This window comes from Etheostoma spectabile, chromosome 6, assembly GCF_008692095.1.
Source record: "Etheostoma spectabile isolate EspeVRDwgs_2016 chromosome 6, UIUC_Espe_1.0, whole genome shotgun sequence".
Lineage (NCBI taxonomy): Eukaryota > Metazoa > Chordata > Actinopteri > Perciformes > Percidae > Etheostoma > Etheostoma spectabile.
Window position 1 is genome coordinate 12,254,211 of NC_045738.1, and position 20,030 is coordinate 12,274,240.

Sequence of the window (20,030 nt, forward strand, 5' to 3'; positions counted from 1 at the left end):
TAATAAATTTAAATTTTAAATTTAAATACTAATAAAAATATATGAAATGCTGTCCAGTATTGCAAGAACTTAGGGGATATTTGATTTAACTTGCCTGGCACTCAGAAAGCTTTAACATCACAGTTGATTTGGGGTTTAGTCACTAGCCTTCTTTATTTTCACTTTTATAGAGTGTGAATAGAGTTTGTGTTATTGATTTATTATGCACTATCCCCTCGAGGGATGCATTTATTAAAGTTTTAGTTGATTTAAACAAGCTTTGTGAATAAATGCTATTATACACTGGATTGTACCTCAGCAAAATTAATAATAAAATGACCTGAATAGTTGCCTGAATTTTTGCTAGTCCTTAGTGAACTGAGCTGGGATGAGTGCTTGTGCAGCTGTTGACTGCTCACACCAGCCAAGCAGGACCAAACAAGAACTAAAGGCCAATTACATAAAGAATAAGTGGGACCATTAAAGTCTTTGAACACTTCTCTTGGCAGTGTGAAAAAGGTAGACTTTGACAAACAAAAAGCTGTGACATTATGAAAAATTAATTCAATCTTTGAGATGCTTTCATTATCTCCCCAGCAGTTAGCCAGCCTGCCTAGGGTTTCCTGAAAGTAAGCTGAATTCCTTGTGGACTTGCCATTTCATTGAACTAAAAGAGCTTTGAAATGGCATCAGACATCTTTTTTCAGTTTTGATCATCAGTTGAATGTGGAGATAAGAGCCCTGTCTTTTACCAGGCTTTCTTGTCATAACAATCAGAAGCAGCATATAGTATCATAGTGACCGTCCGGGCCAAAAGAATGCAGCTTTTACCAACGGAGAGGCCGAGGGCTGTGTGTGTGTAATATATTTGGCTTGAAGGTGATCTTTACAAGGTTATCACACTTACAGACTCTGACCCACTTGGCTGCGCTATCTATTGCCATGGAGCTGGTTGCCATGGCTGCAGAATAGGTGCTAACTGCCACTCAACAAGCTTGTTTCACACTCTGAGCGACTGTGTGGGTGTGTGTGGCACAGTATGTGTGTGTTTGATATATTTTCTCAGAGTGCTTGGTTCACTTTGTTCGTACATGTGCGTGTGTTTGAGCTGCTCTGGTTTGTGTGTGTTTGTGTGTGTGTGTGTGTGTGTGTGTGTGTGTGTGTATTTTTTGTTGCCTCTGAGTGTACTGTATGTATGGACATGTGTGAGTGAGGTTTTGGGTAGGCTACTTGTATGATTGTGTGCGTTTCTGTGTGGCGCTACAAAGGTTCATCATCAGACAATGTTTACTACCAGCCCACTTGTTTTATTCAGCTTGTTTACCCCACTACAGTGGTGTGTTCAAGTGAAGTTGACATTCTGTCTTTTTTTTGTCAGTGAGGGGAATAACGTGTGAAATCAATGTGGGTGTGCATCCTAATTAACTAACATATGTGTGTGTACTGGTAAATTTTATAATCACATTTTCCCTTTTTAGCCCATGGAAGCAATGCAGATATTCTGTTAGATGAGAGCGAGTCAAAGATTTTGGGTAATTTCCGACATGTCGTTCTCTCGAAATGCCTGGGTCACAACGAGCTATCTGAGCCTAATTCCATTATGCAGTTTTCATGAGATTGATGAGGTTAAGGACAGTGAGGGGGAGAGACTGAGCACAAGAAGAAGGAGACGGTGGCGCCATTAAGAATGAGATGGAAAAACACAGAGAGAGGTAACTAGAGCACAGGGGTAAGACAAGAGAGATAGAGACTAGAGCTTATATGTGAGAGAGAGACTATGTTAAAGAAGGAGAATGGGCGAGGAGAGGAGAGGAAGCTGTAAAGTGCATTGATTCTCCCCCCCACCTCCATCCACAAACTAATTAAAGTTTTGGCCTGGTTCAGTGATTACCCCACTGCTTACAAGGGCTTTCTCCTGCTGAAGGGCTCTGTGTGCTACCTCTCCTCTCCTCCTCTCCCTTTCCTCTCCGTCCCCCGGATGCCTGCCCCACCACTTATTTACATAGCTAGGGGTGCTTTACTATGGAATTACAATTAGAAAGCATGAGGGTAGACTTTCTAGTAAAGGTTCATTCCCCACACAATGTTAAGTGAGTCTTGACTGCCATTGGTTCTACTCATTTCCAAGAGGAATTCACTTAAATTGGGTGAATTGTCTCAAGTACAGTAGTTCAGTCTTTCTGGTCCTGCAGTTCTGCTCCTTTTTTTGTCATTTTATTTGCCGAAGGTTTTGTAGAATCCTTGAAATACAATTTTTGTCATTTTACTTTAGGGTTATCAGTTTTTTTTACCACATACTATTTTGCTCACAGTACATACATCACTCAAAGAACTGAGAAGCAATCATTAATAGATGAGACAACAGACACAAAGTAAATCACAAAGCGCTCAAATAGCGCATACCTCTGCCAAGGCAGCAAAACTCTAGATTTATTATTCTATTAATAGAAAATGTTTAGATATTTGTCATAATGATTGGCTGATGGCATTCATGAATTTTGGACGTTACCTAAAACCTCTGTGGGAATATTAGGGACTTGTACAAAGACTCATTTTAGTTAAGTCAGACTCATAAGAATTGAGTTATGGTTAAATTTTGTCACGTTGGCGTAGTGCCATACATGCAAAATGTCATCAGAGTTTTGCTGTAACACTGGAAGTTGACATCCAATACATGTTATATCATGTTGCATTTGCACAGCACATTTAAATGTAATGTCAAACATAGAAAACATTTGCATGAAAACCCGTGTACTAGCTTGATTCTGTGACATCAAAACTTGATTGGAAGCCAATCATTGTCCAATATGCAATTTAAACTAATGTGACATGAAAACTTACACTGGTAGTCAAACTTTTAGAAAAAAAAGTTTGATTAGTTAAATTATTGGACTTTTTGATTACTGCTCCAAGTAGAGTATTTTTTTATATAGCATAAGAAGAAAAGCTCTTTACATTTTCTGGGCTCATCCAAATATTTTATGTACCAAATTTGGTTAAGATTGGACAAAATCTGTATGGGTAACATTTAAGAGGAAAAATGATGTGACGATCCATGCCTAAAATGTGATAAAATCTTTCTAACTATGTAATGTAATGTAATCTGTTGGAAGCCACCCAAGCGGATGCCTAAAAAAACAAAGTAATACATACGGTCTGGTCTCATTAAATTAGACAAACGTGTACTGTATGTGTACCTTTGCCTCCGTCATTGTGTCTGTAGGATGAGTGCTAAAATAAAATTCAAGATGGTGAAAAATCTGTCTGGGTGTAAATGGATGTCGTTTGAAAGATTCATGTCGAGTCCAGAGGAAGAATTTAGCTTCTGTTCCTCACTGTTCAGGTGTTAAGTGCAAAATGTAAATGGCTTCATAAATAGCCACATGGAGGTACTATCTACAGCACAAAGTAGTCAGTTATTCGCTGGCCCATAACATAATAACAAAATCTGTCAAATTAATTTTGAGATATACTGCTGATCAACAGATAAACAAACAAACAAACATATGGCACTGAAAACAAAACCTCCTTAGTGGAGGTCATAATAGATGAAAAAGCCCTTCTTAGAGAAACAGTGAATGCAAACACACACTAGACTCCATATTAAATGATGTTTCATTTCCTGGGGATTTAGTTAAACCATCGATCACGCTTTGCAAAATGACACGTACTGTATATGACCACCCAAGAAGATATCGAGATTTTCACACGTTGTGCTAGGCTAACATTTTGGAAATATGAGTTGTGTCTACTGATACAGACATTGAAATGCTGATTGTCTGTGCTTTGGCTCTGCCTCAGGCCTGCTGAGATTGGAGGAACTGGTCCGCCACTTTCTCATCTCTCGGGAGACGCTGTCAATCAGGATGCTGGATGACAACCTGGATCCTACGCCGCTGCTGAAGGAGATCCGTGATGACAAAGTGGCCACCATCATCATTGACGCTAACGCATCTATCTCTTATCTCATCCTCAAGAAGGTCAGTTCTCAGACATTGAACATTCTTTAGAGCCGCCCACTTGCGAAGGGTATGAAGTTGTATACAGTACAGTACACATAGTAACTCAGCTTCTCTCAACTTCTCTTATGTCTGTTTTCTGTAAAGCACTTTGTGATTTTTATCTGTGATAAGCGCTCTATAAATACATTTTACTCACTCATTTGGGAAATTCAGGTTACAGTCATGAAGGGCATGCAGAGCTTACCATCTGTAAAATAATAAAACAACTCTCTCAAGGGCTGCATATTTGTTGCACTAACAGAATTAACATGCATTTCTACCTTCTGTGCCCTCCAGGGCTGCATAGGGAACATCATGTATGCAAGTCTGCCAGCAACAATCACTTGCACTCTTAAGAAAATATTTGACAAAAGAACATCTTTTGCTGGGTCGGGTGCAGATGTCACCCAGGCTTGTTCTGATTCATAGTACGGCCTGCAATGCCGATAGCCAGCGCAGTGAGTCACAGTTGAATGTGTTTGGAAGTTTTTACTGGGCATATTGGAGCGGCTTTCTGCCCTCAGCGAAATGTCTAATGTTAGCCTTATGATGTAAAACTGTTATAAACGTATGCTCTCTCTCATCCTCAATATTCCCTCCTTTGCTCCTTGCTTCTTAATAACTCTCCCCCTTTTTGCCCCCTCTCACCTTCCCTCCATCAATCTTTCTACATCTTCCCTCATTCTTTCTTACCACATTCTGCATCCCACCTGCCTCTTCTTTATTTATTTTTTCTTACTCTTTCTTTCTCTTTGTCCTACAGGCATCAGAGCTGGGGATGACATCGGCATTTTACAAGTACATCCTCACCACCATGGTAAGAGCGTACCAATTCTAGCCCTTCCTGTCTTCTGTCTTCCATACCTCCATTTTCACTTGTTCCTCTCTCCCGCTCCTCCTCTTCTGTCACTTTATGAGTGAGCAAAGGTGCTAAGGCGGAGAAAGTATGAGATAAAGGGAAAAGAGAGAGGTGACAGAGAGAGAGAGGAGATGAAGGATGAGGAGAGAGAGAGATCTGAGAAATAAGCACACTGTACAAAGATGTGGAAATGCAGAGGAGGATGGCAAAGAAACTGAAGAAAAAGGTGTCTGAGGTGACGGTGATGACAGACGGGATGTGCCCTTTTTTTCTGCCACCCGCCACCTTCTCTGCGCTGCCTCTTTGATACACTCCACCCCCCCTTCTACCATTTGAATTAATGTGTCACTTTATGCCATGTGCCTGATTTTTTTTTTCTACATGATATGCTCTTGTGCTTTAGACGTCACACACGTCTTGTGTGTATATTTCTGTGCAAAGCTACTGAAGTCATTTCCATCAACCTATCTCATCTTTTTACCCATTTTCCTAGCTGTCTATATCCTTTTTTCTCTCTCTCCATAAGAGATTAGATGTTGTCACCCCCCGTAGCTTCTCTTTTTCGTTATCTCACTCTCTATTGCACAGTATTTTTCTTTTGTGCTAAGATTTGATACACTGTCATCATTGCCATTAACCTGAATTTTCTATTTCTTTCTGCAAACACCCTCCCTGCTCCTCCTCCTTGATAGGACTTCCCACTCCTGAGACTGGATGATGTAGTGGATGAGCAGTCCAACATTGTGGGATTCTCCATGTTTAACACCACCCATCCCTTCTATTTGGAGTTCATCAGGAGCCTCAACCTGTCTTGGAGGGAGGGTTGTGACCTAACGTACCCCGGCCCTGCGGTCAGTCTCATGGAAACTTGAGAACTCGTACATGCATTTATTCAGGAGTAATTTTCAAAGCTTTGTTTGTGATGCACGTAACATTAAGCTACTTTATTCCTCACACTGATTCATGGAGCAGTTAAAGAGATTCAGCTAGTCCTTTGCTTGTACTTAATGGGTATTGATGTAGCCATCTGTTTCCTCCCCACTGGTTTACTCATACCTCACATCTCTTCTCTCTGCCTCTCTCCCTCCATCCCTGTTAACCATTCAATCATCTGTGCACGCACATCTTTCCTCATTGCATCTTCTCCCTTGACTCCTTGTCTCTCCCCACTCACTCCCCTCTTTGTCTCTTTCCCCCTCTGCTTCTCTCTGGTTCCCTCTCCCCTTTCCACAGCTCTCATCAGCGCTGATGTTTGATGCGGTGCATGTGGTGGTGGGGGCGGTAAGGGAATTGAACCGCAGTCAGGAAATCGGTGTGAAGCCACTCAGCTGCACCTCACCTCAGATCTGGCAACACGGGACCAGTCTTATGAACTACCTGCGCATGGTAAATGCTTGATGTGTTGTAAAATCTGATTTACAGTAAATGCTCATTTGCATGTAAATGCATACAAATACATAGCAAGAAACATAAGTAAAATATGTGAGTGTTTGATTACATTTTGAATTGGATGTCCACAATTTTATTATACTGTATATTACATGTATACATATATATATATATATATATATATATATATATATGATATTTACATGAAATGTTAGAAAAATAGTGAAAATACCTATCTTCAACTATCTTTAAATTAGAGTTGAAACGGTTAATTAGCAACGATTTTGATAATTGATTAATCGTTTGAGTCATATTTCAAGCAAACATGCCAAACACTGGCTAGTTCCCGAATATAAAAAAGTTAAATTTTGCTGCTTTTCTTTATCGCATGTGACTGTTGGTCCGATCAAGAAAATCATTTGAAATACCTTGGACTCAATAAATTGTTTTCTGACATTTCATAGACAAAATGATTGATCGATTAATGAAAAGAATTGACAGATTAATCGATAATGAAGATAATCATAGCAGCCTTGTCTTGTGGAACCAACAGCCCAAAACCCAAATATTTTCATGTTATTATGACATTAATCAGAGTAAAGCATTTGAGAATGTACAACTCACAAATGTTTGACAATGGGGCTTAAAAAATGACTTAGATGACAATTATTAATCAGAATTGTGGGTGATTAATTTTCTCTGGATTGACTTACAGATAAATGACTACAGTACAGCTACATTCTGAATCATCCTCATCTCATGTTGCATGTAACCTCTTTCTCTCTCACTCCTTGTCATCTCCCATCTCTCGTCGTCGGTGTATTCTTCTCATCGAGTACCTGTTGTTAAGGCAGCCTGAGCCCCATCTCTCATTGCCTCCTTCCCACCGGCCCGGCATCTGCCTTTGTTAGTCAACATCATGATGTGCTCCATCTTCAGCCCCGTGCCATTCATCATAGATCTTGCTAACTGTGCCAGCACCTGGGGTTTGGAGTGACAGAACTGAGCTGTGAGGTGCAGTTCTGAGTCTTATTAGGAAGCTGTTGACTCTCTGCTGCTCTATCTGAGCCTTTCGCTCAGTTACTCACTTTCTCCTAGTTGATCCAAAACTGATCACCCCTGTCTGGTCCTGCCTCACACACACTTTCTCTGTCTCTCTAGCTCTTTTGTTCTTTTAGTCATCACACTGTCTTTCCTCCTTACCACTGTAGATAGTAACTGTCTGCCTAATCATGATAGATAGCAAGAAGAAAAGTGTTTTGTTTTTTTTATAGAAAATTGCCTGTATTTATTTCTCTATGTCTCCTCATTGTTTCTACATCCTCTCCTCTCATTTTCCGATCCTTCTTGTCCCCTTTTCCATTCCTCTGTCATGCTTTATCATTATACTCTCTCCGTCTGCCTGCCAGGTGGAGTATGATGGTCTGACAGGCCGTGTGGAGTTTAACAGCAAAGGTCAGAGGACCAACTACACCCTGCGGATCCTGGAGAAACACAGAGGAGGCCACAAAGAGGTCAGGAGTCACCTGTATTCATGCAGCAGCCAGGTCACACTGCCCATAGGTTTTGGATTATTGGTCACCGTCTGATATCACTATGCCAGAGGAGGTGTTTAACACTGAGGTCAGCCTCATCGCAGGCTTTCCTGATAGTAGCCAAATATCTTTACTTTGTGAAGAGGCTTTGTGAGAAGATTTGCTGCATTTCACCTGTCGGCACTGTAATGTCATCAGACGTGGGTCATGTTGTAGCTGCAAATATGTTTTAACATTTATTTTATCTGAAGGCTACTGGAATACATCAGCTACCTGTAATGTTCATCAACTGAATTTCAAACATATAGCAGCTCTATATCAAGTCTAGTGTACATTTTGTTTATAGTCTCATAAAAGTGTTTTCATGTTTGGAGTGACGCTGTCCCAGGAAGCTTTGTTTGTTGTTGTATACTTGTTGTATGTTGGCTAAATGTTTTCTGATCTAAACCCTTACGTACATGGCATTTTATTAATGGTTGGTTTATTTTTCTACCATGCCTACAAACAATGACATATATTTGTAGGAATCGTTATTTGTCTTGGCCTCCAGCTCAGTGCAGAGTAGATGTGCAGATAGAACTACATCTCTGCTCATCCTTCTCTATATATGTAATAGTGTATATACTTTTTATATGGAGACTTAATGGAGTTCAATTTTCTCTTTGTCCTGCATAGCACTGGATTTGCTCAAGCGTAGTTTGTATTGGTTTTGGTTTCTTTTGGTCTTCACATGGACTCTTCTGGATCAGCTCTTTCAGTTGATTTAGACCTTTAAATTGTAAGAGGAGTCATGTTATTTCATCTTTGAAAAGTTACATGGTTTTGCTTTACAGTTTTTTTCTACACATGAATTACCTTTCATTCATTTCTTTGGACCAGACCTCCGCTGTCAGTCTGGGTATTTTATCTTTTTGATGTACAGGTTACATGCCACAACACATTTGTTAAGGGTAGTTGGACAATGTCGGGAACCAAAATAAAATGTTGGCAGACCCAGCCAACAAGCATTTTCAGACCATTTTGGTGTCATTATTCTGTCAATGCAGATTCTTCCATTGAGCATTAAAGGAATAGGTGAAGGAAAATAAAAATCAAAATGCATTTCAAAGTCAAGATTAAATGAAGCATAAGTACACACATCACTGCAGATCCAGACTGAGGAAATTATGTTTATTGTCAGTTCATTGACTGGAGGAAACAGTTTCTCTCACCTTACCTTATTACGTCTGGCTGGGTTCTGCTATACGCCTCCCATGCTAACACTAAATACCACCTTATAACCATACTTACATCTAGACTTCAACTCTGTGGGAGAGTTAGGTTGGGATAATTACCATTTTAACTTTGCCCACCTCTCTGCACAGCAGCACCCACACTGTAGGCAGTTGTGGTTCACAAAGAAAAGACCACTCTTAAATGTCATGGCGGGATAAAGAGTGTGGGAGGGAGAAATACTGTGATTCTGTTTGAGGAGTCATTACCTCTCTTCTGACCTATTGAAAGGTGTATAGTTGTATCTTCCAAAGAAATGCTTCTGTGAACGGCGGTTCCAGCCCTGCACACTATTTAGGTCATAATCCCACAAATATCTACTAAGTGACTTTACTGTCTCCATAAAATGGAAATATGTGAGCTGTTTTGTATGCAATTTAATTAAGGTGTTAGTAAAGAAAAACATGGCATGAAAGCTTTCTATATGTTGCCATCTTGTCCCAGATCATTGCTCTAACTGTAAACAGTAGTTATTTTTAATTTTTTTTTACACTGTATGGTACTTGCTGGAATGTGTTTGGCTCCAAAAGGGACATTTAAATCAGTGTGCATATACAGTATGTAACATTACGGATACCAAGGCAAATCATAAAATATTCAACATGTAAAGGTACTCTATAAAATAGACCAATAGTGTTAATGCACTCACTTAACTGCTTATTTGCTAGAGATGGTGTGTAGCTTGCCACAACAGTAAAACATTTGAAGTCAAAGCTTAATAGTACATTATTTATCCCACAAAAGCCATTGATTTTCTTTTGTTTCTCTTCTCTGTTAGATTGGGGTCTGGTACTCCAACAACACCCTGGCAATGAACTCGACCAGCTTGGATATCAATGTCTCAGAGACGCTAGCAAACAAGACACTCATTGTCACCACCATACTGGTAAGGTCTCAGTTACCTTCTGGACCACTACGCTGGTGAGGTCAGAGTTGCTTTTGTGTTGCTGCATAAGCTGTGCCGCAGCTTATGCTGTGTTGTGGTCTGTTTCTGCTAATGTTGCTGTCACTGTAGCTGTCATAGAAACTGACAGAGCACTGAGAGAGATGTGTTACTAAATTCAAACGGCCAAAATCCAGATCTTCTGATAATGACTGAATGACTGAACACTACATGTTGTCTCCTGCTGGTTTTCATATGAGTAAAGTCATATCATAAAATCCATAAATCCCATACATGATGCTGCTCCATCATCTTCAAAGTTGGCCCAGATGTGTTAAAACACCTGATGCAGTAAATCCCCTGCACCACATAATACCATAAAATAACAACTAAGCTTTATCAGCATGCAGGTCGATTTTACATTACAGCCAAACTTAATTACATTATTACAAAATAATCACAGGACAACACATAATCCTAAACAGTATCGTCCTTTATACATAAATTTAAACAATAGTCTTTCTGGTACAGCTATTTTGACAAACCGACTTGTACTCCCCATTTTGATGGAATTTTCCTTAAAATACATCAATATGAGTAGAAAATCAAAACTTTATAGAGAGAGTTACATTTGTAAAAGAGGGACGCTTGCTTTCACAAAAATACCAATGATATGCTAATAGCAACTTGTGCTATTTTAAGAATAGTTTGACAAGTAGATCAATACCACTCTCATGTCTGTACAGTAATCATGAAGCTACACCCTTTTAGTTTAGCTTAGCACAAAGACTGGATTGTACTGCATAAAACAACCAAGCTATTAACTAGTGTGATTTACTGTAGAGGTGGTGGATTTGAACATCCAATAGAGCCAGGCTAGCTGTTTCAACCTTTTTTCAGACTAAGTATGAGAGTGGTATTGGTCTCTGCCAGAAAAGCCAATTTCCCGAAACGTTATGTCAATCTATTATTGACATAACATTTTTCATTCATTTTTTTTACAATTTAAATCCTGTTTTTGACACATTGAGTCTTACATTCCACTTAAACAGGATATTCTTCATTTTGACTTGAATCCCCTAATGTGTCCCCCATGCTCAGGAGAGCCCATATGTGATGCGCAGAGACAACTACCAGGACTTCCAGGGCAACGACCAATATGAGGGCTTCTGTGTCGACATGCTGAAGGAGCTCGCAGACAGCTTAAAATTCTCCTTTAAGATCAAGCTGGTGGATGACGGGCTGTATGGCGCTCCAGAGCCCAACGGCTCTTGGACTGGCATGGTTGGAGAGCTCATCAACAGGGTAAGTATACACCCCCTCTCCCTCCCTCTCTTTTTCTGTCTCACAAGCACACCAGAAATATGTTCAAATGTTCGAACCAGTGTCTCTACAAACAGAAACCTATGCTGAACACATGCATGCAACCACACACTTACTCACGCTGTAGCCCCAAACCACAACTCTTCTATAACTGTCCATGTCTCAAATTGCCCTCACAGGGGAGTATGGCTGTTATCTAGGACAAAAGCTGACTTGATAATTCCCCCCAAAAAGAGTGGGGCATTGCCAAAATTTTGCACCCTCTTTCCTTTCAGAACTCCCTTTATCCCAGCCTCCCCCCCCCCCCCCTTTTTCTCCCCTTTCCGGCCATGCCCCCCTGAGGAACACTCTGGTTAATCGGCTAAGAGCCCCCCTTTCTTTTACCAACGGTTCTTTAATTATCAGACATGGCCCGTGGGGGCCCGCCCCGGTCCCCCACTCTCCAAATCCCCCCACCACCCCCCCCCCACTGTGTCACTCAGCTCTAATTTGGGCCCCCGTTTTTCAAATTTGCTTTTAATGGGAAAAAATGGGGGGGGCAGAGCAACCAAAACCTGCAAATTTTTGCGGGAAAAAAAACCCGCCCCCAGTGCTTCTTTCATTACCCCTTTTTATGGGGGAAATGTAAGGGGCTGATCAGAGAGGAGGACGAGGCTGTCGTTTGTTTTTTTCCAATGTGTTTTCATTTGACGTAGTCCAACTTTTAATTTTTCATTTGGGAAATCAACATTTTATACAAACACAGCTCTCATCTACCCAGTGCAGCGTTGAGTGTCATTCTATTTACCTGACCACTTGTTGTTTTTCTCAATTACTCTCCTCCACTACTTCTACCTTTTCTCTCGCCTCCACTACTATCTATCCACCTATCTATCTTTGTCAATCCAACAGAAAGCAGACCTGGCCGTAGCAGGCTTTACCATCACATCAGAGAGAGAGAAGGTTATTGACTTCTCTAAGCCGTTCATGACCCTGGGGATCAGCATCTTGTACCGAGTTCAACTGGTGAGGGTGTTATCTGGGGATGCAAGGCACCCGCTGGGTGACACTCGCTTCAGATCTTGTTTTTGGATTTCATGTCTTTTGTTTGTGCTGCTTTTAAGCTGGCAGGGTTGAAAATAAGATGACAGGCTCCACTTGTGATTATTCTTATGGAGTTGGACTAATTATTACATAAGAGTTGACCTCATATTTGAAGCTGAGGATGGTTTTTGTGTAGTATGCTGCATGCTGTAGCCACTATGTCCACAGTGAAATTTAATGGTGTAATTTAAATTGCTTAATAAGTTGGTGCTCGGTAACTGGGTAACAGTGGTGGCTTTACATTGCTAATGAGGTTTTGGTTCTAAGTTAAATATGCTTCAGCAGTAGGCATTGTGAAAAGGAGCATATATGGATTGTAGCATTAGCGTATCAAAACACTGCAGACTTACTCTCAGCGTGCAGTAAAGGACACTGCCCTCCTGTGGTGCAGAGGGGACATTCCCTGACTGCTGAAGCATGACACCTTGTTTTTTACACATTGTGTCTGTCTGTCTGTCTGTCTGTCTTTCTGTCTGTCTTTGTTGCTCCATCCATCTCTCCACTTCTCCTTTTGCTCTTCTTCTTTCTCTCTGCACCAGAGTCGGAAGCCGGGATACTTCTCCTTCCTCGATCCCTTCTCTCCAGCTGTCTGGCTCTTCATGCTGCTCGCCTACCTGGCTGTCAGCTGTGTGCTCTTCCTGGCTGCAAGGTCAATACATTACATCACACACTGTACCCATAGTCTGCAGCTCTATCGTCATTTATCTTGTTGAACACGAGTCGCCTGTCACATATCGTAATTTCTTACCTTACACAACCTCCCGCAGACAGATTGACAGGGATCGAATGACTGATAGGCGGTGGCTTGAATGATGTGACAGAGGTGCATTACTGTACTGCAGTTTGACTTCAGAGTTATGCCAACTCTATTTCATTGTACCGTTGTTTCCTCACCAGGCTGAGCCCCTATGAGTGGTACAACCCTCACCCGTGTCTGCGAGATCGCAGGGACATTTTGGAGAACCAGTACACACTGGGCAACAGCCTGTGGTTCCCTATTGGCGGCTTCATGCAGCAGGGATCAGAGATAATGCCCAGAGCCTTATCCACCAGATGTGTTAGTGGGGTGTGGTAAGTCACAGAATGGTTATGTTTGTGTGCCAGCCAGTTTAAAGTCCCCCTCTACTAAAAAATGTGTTTTGAGTATTGTTACTTCACTTTGATGTTTGAGCTTCACTGTGCAATATGATATACTGTATGTGCAGAGTTTTTCACATTAATTTGCTGAAGGGGAAAAGTTTCTCCGTGCTAACGTTAACTCTGGGTTTAAAACATGTATGTATACGCATAATTTTGTTATCCAGTGTGCATCAAGGACATCTTGCATTTTTCACTTTTTTTTTTTAGCATACCTGTAAAATATTTGTGCAGAATTACAGCCATTAGAGCCAGTCCCACAAATAGTTTTCCTTAGTATGTGCCAATTTTGAGTCTGTAGCTTTTGAGGATGGGGGGGGGGGGGGGGGGGGGGCAACTGCCCAACTGCCACTTTGCTCGTTTGAAAGCCGTGATGTCTCTCTCTCATGGGTTGGCCAAATTCTCTTGGCTGTCAAAACAGAGAAAGGGGAGGTTAATTTTGAGAAACATCAAAACTTTGATTTTCTCAAAGGCAGAACAGGATACCCAAGCCTCGGTTTACACCTATTGCCATTTCTAGCGACTGGGGACCATAGCCAGGCTAGGGGAATTTATATTAATGTTAAAAAAACTCATAAAGTGACATTTTCATGCCATGGGACCTTTAAGAACTGTTGTTAAATGTTGCTATGTGATGTTATACGATGATGTTATTTGCTATAAAAGTTATTTAACTGACATGTTGCCATGATATTAAATTGCTTTTGTATGGCACAAAGTCAAAGGTTTATAAAGTGCTTAACAAAAGGAGAAACAATGAAGTGGTAGAAACCGTTAAGATGAGACATTAATACAATAGTAATAAAACAGTAATAAAATACTAAAAACACACATAAAATGATAAAAAGGGTTAGTAGACAAGATTATATAATGAAAAAGGGGGAGTAAATTCAGATTACGACAACAAGTCCAAGCCATCTAAACAAAGTAAAAAATAAAATGTAAATATATAAACAGTAATTTTCATTTATTAGTCACATTGACGATACATTTTTTTTAAATTTGAAATTCTCCTTTATATATGTGTTTTAAAGCACATTCCCTGGTTAACTAAAGGACCTGCATTTTTCCTTGAGGTTGATTTTTATTAGCACACCCACTGTGTGAGATAATGACATTTAAATTTTAAAGTTTAAAGCATATAGCTGACATATCGCTTAGAAGTTTGTCCCTCAGCACCAAGCAAAAAAAAGCCAAGTTCACAAAAATACTACAGTCGCCTGATGATATTCCTGTGGCAAAAGAGTGACTGTGAAAGACACACGCACGCACACACGCACACGCAGTAAAGAAATAATAATCGCTAGGAGCTAAGGAGATAAAGGCTAGAGGAAGACAGGAAGAGCAAATTACACTGAGTTAAGCAAGATATGGGATGGGGATATTATGAAGTACAGTGAGTACATGATGTTCTTGAAAATATTTTTAGACATGCAAGAAAGGTTGTAAGAGAGTAAGTTTGGTGTTAAAGTATTATCTCTTAGTCCTGGAAACATGCTCCTTTTTAGCATGATAAATTTAAATATACAGTATAAATTGGGGAATTTAACAGATTTAGCTGTTTACACCGGGAGATATCTCTCTTTTACATAGGCTATTGTGAGCTATGTTACACTCAATAAGTATGACTTATATCTAGTTATACTGAATTATTATATGATTTACAATGTGATAAAACATTTAAATTTGTCAGGTAATTTGCAGACATTTGCCACAAAGTCTCATGATATACAGTATTTAATTATACATTTTGATCCAGAAATCCCATATTCTGTGATAAAAGATTGTATCCATATTGCCCATCCTTACTTACCCTTTTCACTTTTTTCTTCCCCTTGTCTCCACCTCATAGGTGGGCTTTCACCCTGATCATCATCTCCTCCTATACAGCCAACTTGGCAGCCTTCCTGACCGTCCAGAGGATGGAGGTTCCCATTGAGTCTCCGGACGACTTGGCCGACCAGACCAACATCGAGTATGGCACTATCCACGGAGGGAGCACCATGACCTTCTTCATGGTAGGACCCACTGCATCAGCCTGGGCTCTGGTTTGCTTTGTGTTTGGCTTTTTTGAACGTATGTGTGTGTGTGTGTGTGTGTGTGTGTGTTTTTGTGTGTATCCTTGCGCATATGTTGAATTGTGTTGAGTCGGATTTAATCTGACAATTTCCGAAATTGCCTTTTATAGCGTCAATTTTTTGTAAGGGGTTTGCTTTTGTGCGTGCATTTGTGACTTAGTGCACTGCATCTGTCTTTATTACCTTGCCTGGAGTGAGTGGTTGTCGTCATATTTGCTACTATATCTCCGAGTTTCGCTGTTGTTTTCTTTATGGCTGTTTGTGTTAAGTGGCGGACTGCCCATGTTTGCTTATGAGAGCGCTGGCAGCATCTGTGTCGGCATCTGTGTTTGTCGTTGAGCTTGTGTTTTGTGTGTGTGTGTGTGTGTGTGTGTGTGGTGTGTGTGTGTGTGTGTGTGTGTGTGTGTGTGTGTATCTGTGTGGTCTGTCTTTGTGTGTAGGTGTGATTGCATGTGGGAGTGTGTTTAGGTGAGTGTATAAAAATATGTATTGGTTTATTTGTGTGCATGCATGGGAAATGGCTGCATGCCAAATTGTGAGTGTGTGTGCTTCGCATTCTTGTGATGTTTATCCATATTGAGAATATAAAAAAGAGTGGTCTGTGTTTGCTTACATAAACCAGTTTCATCACCCCGCTCAATGCCTAATCCCTGCTAACAAACACACTCGCATTATTGCACACAAATTGCTCCCTGTCTCTTTTCTTCTCACACAAAGAGATGCAACATGTAATTATACACTTTAAAAACTCAATCCTGTTTTAGAGCTTACAGTATTTGCTGAACCATCTCCTGTGTGCTGATTTACATCTTTTTTTACGTGTATTTGCCATTGATGTTTTACTCTTCTTGTCATTATTCACTCTGTCTACGTATAATTCCCTCCCATGTTTATCGAGGATGCATCTCTCTTTCTTTGTCTTTCCTCTTTCATTTTTATCAACTTTTATTTCTATTTCAAAGCAGATGATAGGACATGTTAGGACAAACACATCTGTAATTGACTTTTAATTTCCATTGTTGTGGGTTCCCATTCTTCTGCAGAACTCCCGTTATCAGACCTACCAGCGGATGTGGAACTACATGTACTCCAAGCAGCCCAGTGTATTTGTGAAAAGCACAGAGGAGGGCATCGCCCGCGTGGTCAGCTCCAACTATGCCTTTCTGATGGAGAGCACCATGAATGAGTACTACCGCGGCCGCAACTGTAATCTCACAAAGATAGGAGGCCTGCTGGATACCAAGGGCTATGGCATTGGCATGCCACTGGGTAATAATACTTATATACATAGTATATATCATTTTTCAAACAAAACATACATACCTGCAGCAGCTGGGAATTTAATAACTAACAGGTAATAACTTCCAAATGTATAACTTATAGTAAAACTTGTAAATTTGATGAAGTGCTACGTAACTACGTTTGTGCATCATAATAATAACTGACATTAATTAGTTCATTATAGTCAATTAAATGATCTGTAATGTTGTTATTTCATCATTAGTTAATCACATGTTACCCTCCTTAAGAAGTCATCACATTATTAGAGATAATCATTGTGTAAAGCTTCTATCTGGTCATTTGTATCTTTCTTTTTTACTACAATTGCTATTTAGAGAAATACAGTATGTTATCACATTTGATGAGTTACTTTAATATAATATTTTTTTACATTATGAGTTGCTTCTATGATTTACAAACAAGCTAAATATTGAAACAAAACATAAAAACACCAATGAAAATGAAAGGAGCTAGATAGATACAGTATAAAACATCTGAATTAAACTACAGAATCACATGTCTTTGAACCCTATAAATAGGTTTTGAAAACATCAATATTGATTCAGCTTTTTTCATGGAGAGCATTTCAAAGCCTACAAGCCCCTGCAGCAAACATACAGTCATGCCTGAAGATCTAAGACTACGATTGGCCTCATTGGGGGATTGAAGATCACTAGCGGTCACAAATATAACTGTCACCTCTTTAATTAGACCTTGAATTTATTAAAAAAAAGTCCCAAATTAATCTTGAAATTAATAACAACAGTTAACCAGTGCCGGGAAGCTGGGATGCAACACTGATGTTTTGGACCTGTTCCAAAACATTGCTATAGTAATTTTCAAGAATTTTGCCACAGCTTGTAGATTAATTTAAAAGAATAGAGTACTGTGGAGTTGAGCCGTTAGAGTGACTTTTCTAATTACAATGCTTCATTTGAATAGACCCAGAGAAATACAACATACAATATAGTATTTCACAAGAAAAAAAAGCAAAAATTAGAGAAATGTTTTAAAAAGAAATGTATGTGTATGTAACAACATTTTAATTTTCTTTTTTGCTCCCCTAGTAATCATGTCACAACCCCTTAGATTCATCATGCAGCCCCTTATTGGGGTCCCGAACCCTGGATTGGGAATCACTGTGATATTATATTCTTGCAATCCAGTTTTTGTGATTTGTTGGTCAGACACGTCAGACATCCAGCCCCGAGTATCAGCTCATGATATACTGTAGCAGTTTGCTCACACATGTCATTGGGCTTTTGTTATTGATGTAGTGGAACACAATGAGATTGCAGTGAACAAGGAGTGCAGTACCAGGGATGTAAACAGATTCTCTATGCCTCTCATGATCAGTAGTGTCACAGATTTACTGTAGTTTAAAATGTAAAGTTGACATACATATATGTATCTACAATTGTGTTGATATGCTGATGTAAATTAATTCTCTATACACCATATCTACCATAGTAACAAAAAAAAAAGTAATTGACTGTTGGAGAGGCAGAAACACCTGCATGAGATCAATTATGCTAAATAGACACATGTAGTAGTACTGATTGGTGAGCGATTAGATCTGAAAAATGTCTTGTACATGCTTGATTTATTTTTATCTGAGGGATTAGTAAGTATTTCAACTGAAAGTAATGAACATGCAGTTAATTGCTTTTTTTACACACGTCCGGCTCCTTTGAAGCTCACAAAGGTGGTGGAAGAGGAGGAAGGCATGACTACAGTGAGGGAGAAGAAGGACAGAAAGTGAGATATAAAAGACCAAATGTGCAGAAAAGATAAAGCAGAATTACTTTATATCAGCATGGAGAGCAGACACAGCCACGAAGAGGCAGGCCAGGAGAAGTTTTTTTTTAAACGGTTGGTTCTCCCAAATTGCAAACAAACAAGCATGTCTTCTGGCTCACCTCCACGGACAGTTAAAATCTAAAAGAATAGGGACATTTGGACAATTAGACATTTGGAAATACACTGGATTTCTTTCTTGCCAGGAGTTTGATGATGGATTTCACTCTGAAGTCAGTATGCCTTCAGAAAGTCTTAAAATGATGTTGTTTTTACATGTTGGTGTTTCTATGGCTAAACATACAAGGTATACAATGTTATTTAATGGGTTTTACAGATGCTGGTAGATTTTATGCACCGTTTGGACGGAACCGGTCTACTTTAGCTGTTTTCAGCTAATCATCTCCTGGCAGTAGCTATATTACAGTAAACGCACAGATATGAGAGTTGCATCAGGCTTCACATCTAACTTTTGGCAAAAAAGCGAAGAAGCTTACTGTATTTTGCAAAATGTGAAACTATTCCTTGATTTCCACATAATTCCCTTTGATGACCAAACTGATATGCTGGTGAACTTGCTGCAGTGTGTAAAAGCACATTTGGAGCTAAGAGTTCAGATTGTGTATTTCAGTCGGGGATAAAACTATTGTTTTTTTTTTAAATGGTTGGTCATGGTGAGAAGTGATTTGTTTCCGCCTGCCAGAGGATATGGGCTTAAACAGGTGATCTGGAAACAGCAACCCTGTAACAATTCACAGAGCACACTATCAAAAATTGTGCAGAATGCAGTTCAGATGAAAACTACTGAATAAATAAAACTAGAATAACTAAGAAAATATATTTGCAATTTCTAGTGAACCTACCCATTAAATCTTTCCATTAATTTTGTACTGTATCTAGTTTGTAACATGCTTTATGGGCTGAATGACTAGCAGCTGTACTGGCTCTATCTGTTTTAATCTTCCTCTTTATCTCTCTCTCTCTAATCCTCTCTTTATTCTCAAAGTAAGATTGCTTGTAGCCATCTTGAGGCTGCAACAACAATACTATCCCTGCAAGTCCTTCTCCTTTCCTCTTAAACTTTGTCTCTTCTCATTTCAAGGATTTTTCTTCTTCTGAAATAACCCATCTCTTGTTCCTCTTGGGCTCTTTTGCTGTACTTTTTCCATCCTCTACCACTTGCTCTTATCCTGATTTCCTGTCATTTCCCAGGGTCTCCGTTCAGAGATGAGATCACTCTGGCCATCCTCCAGCTGCAGGAAAATAACAGGCTGGAGATACTGAAGAGGAGATGGTGGGAGGGAGGCCGATGCCCCAAAGAGGAGGACCACCGTGCAAAGGGTCAGTCAACCGCAGCTGTCTGTCTCCTCTCTCTCCTTCCCTCTAATGTCCCAAGTAATAGTCTCCTTATTC

At 39.9% G+C, this 20,030-nt stretch overlaps 1 protein-coding gene across 2 annotated transcripts in view; it reads left to right on the forward strand.

Annotated features, from left to right (window-relative positions):
• The window catches only part of grik5 (glutamate receptor, ionotropic, kainate 5), a 77,599-nt gene that overhangs the window by 52,820 nt on the left and 4,749 nt on the right, over positions 1-20,030 (forward strand). For both annotated transcript variants that reach the window (XM_032518611.1, XM_032518610.1), the window contains exons 8-20: positions 3,781-3,959; positions 4,744-4,797; positions 5,532-5,690; positions 6,073-6,225; positions 7,638-7,742; positions 9,814-9,921; positions 11,020-11,223; positions 12,133-12,246; positions 12,864-12,973; positions 13,222-13,395; positions 15,314-15,479; positions 16,583-16,808; positions 19,830-19,958. In XM_032518611.1, coding sequence (XP_032374502.1) covers positions 3,781-3,959; positions 4,744-4,797; positions 5,532-5,690; positions 6,073-6,225; positions 7,638-7,742; positions 9,814-9,921; positions 11,020-11,223; positions 12,133-12,246; positions 12,864-12,973; positions 13,222-13,395; positions 15,314-15,479; positions 16,583-16,808; positions 19,830-19,958 — 1,881 coding nt within the window. The remainder of the gene's footprint in view (positions 1-3,780; positions 3,960-4,743; positions 4,798-5,531; positions 5,691-6,072; positions 6,226-7,637; positions 7,743-9,813; positions 9,922-11,019; positions 11,224-12,132; positions 12,247-12,863; positions 12,974-13,221; positions 13,396-15,313; positions 15,480-16,582; positions 16,809-19,829; positions 19,959-20,030) is intronic.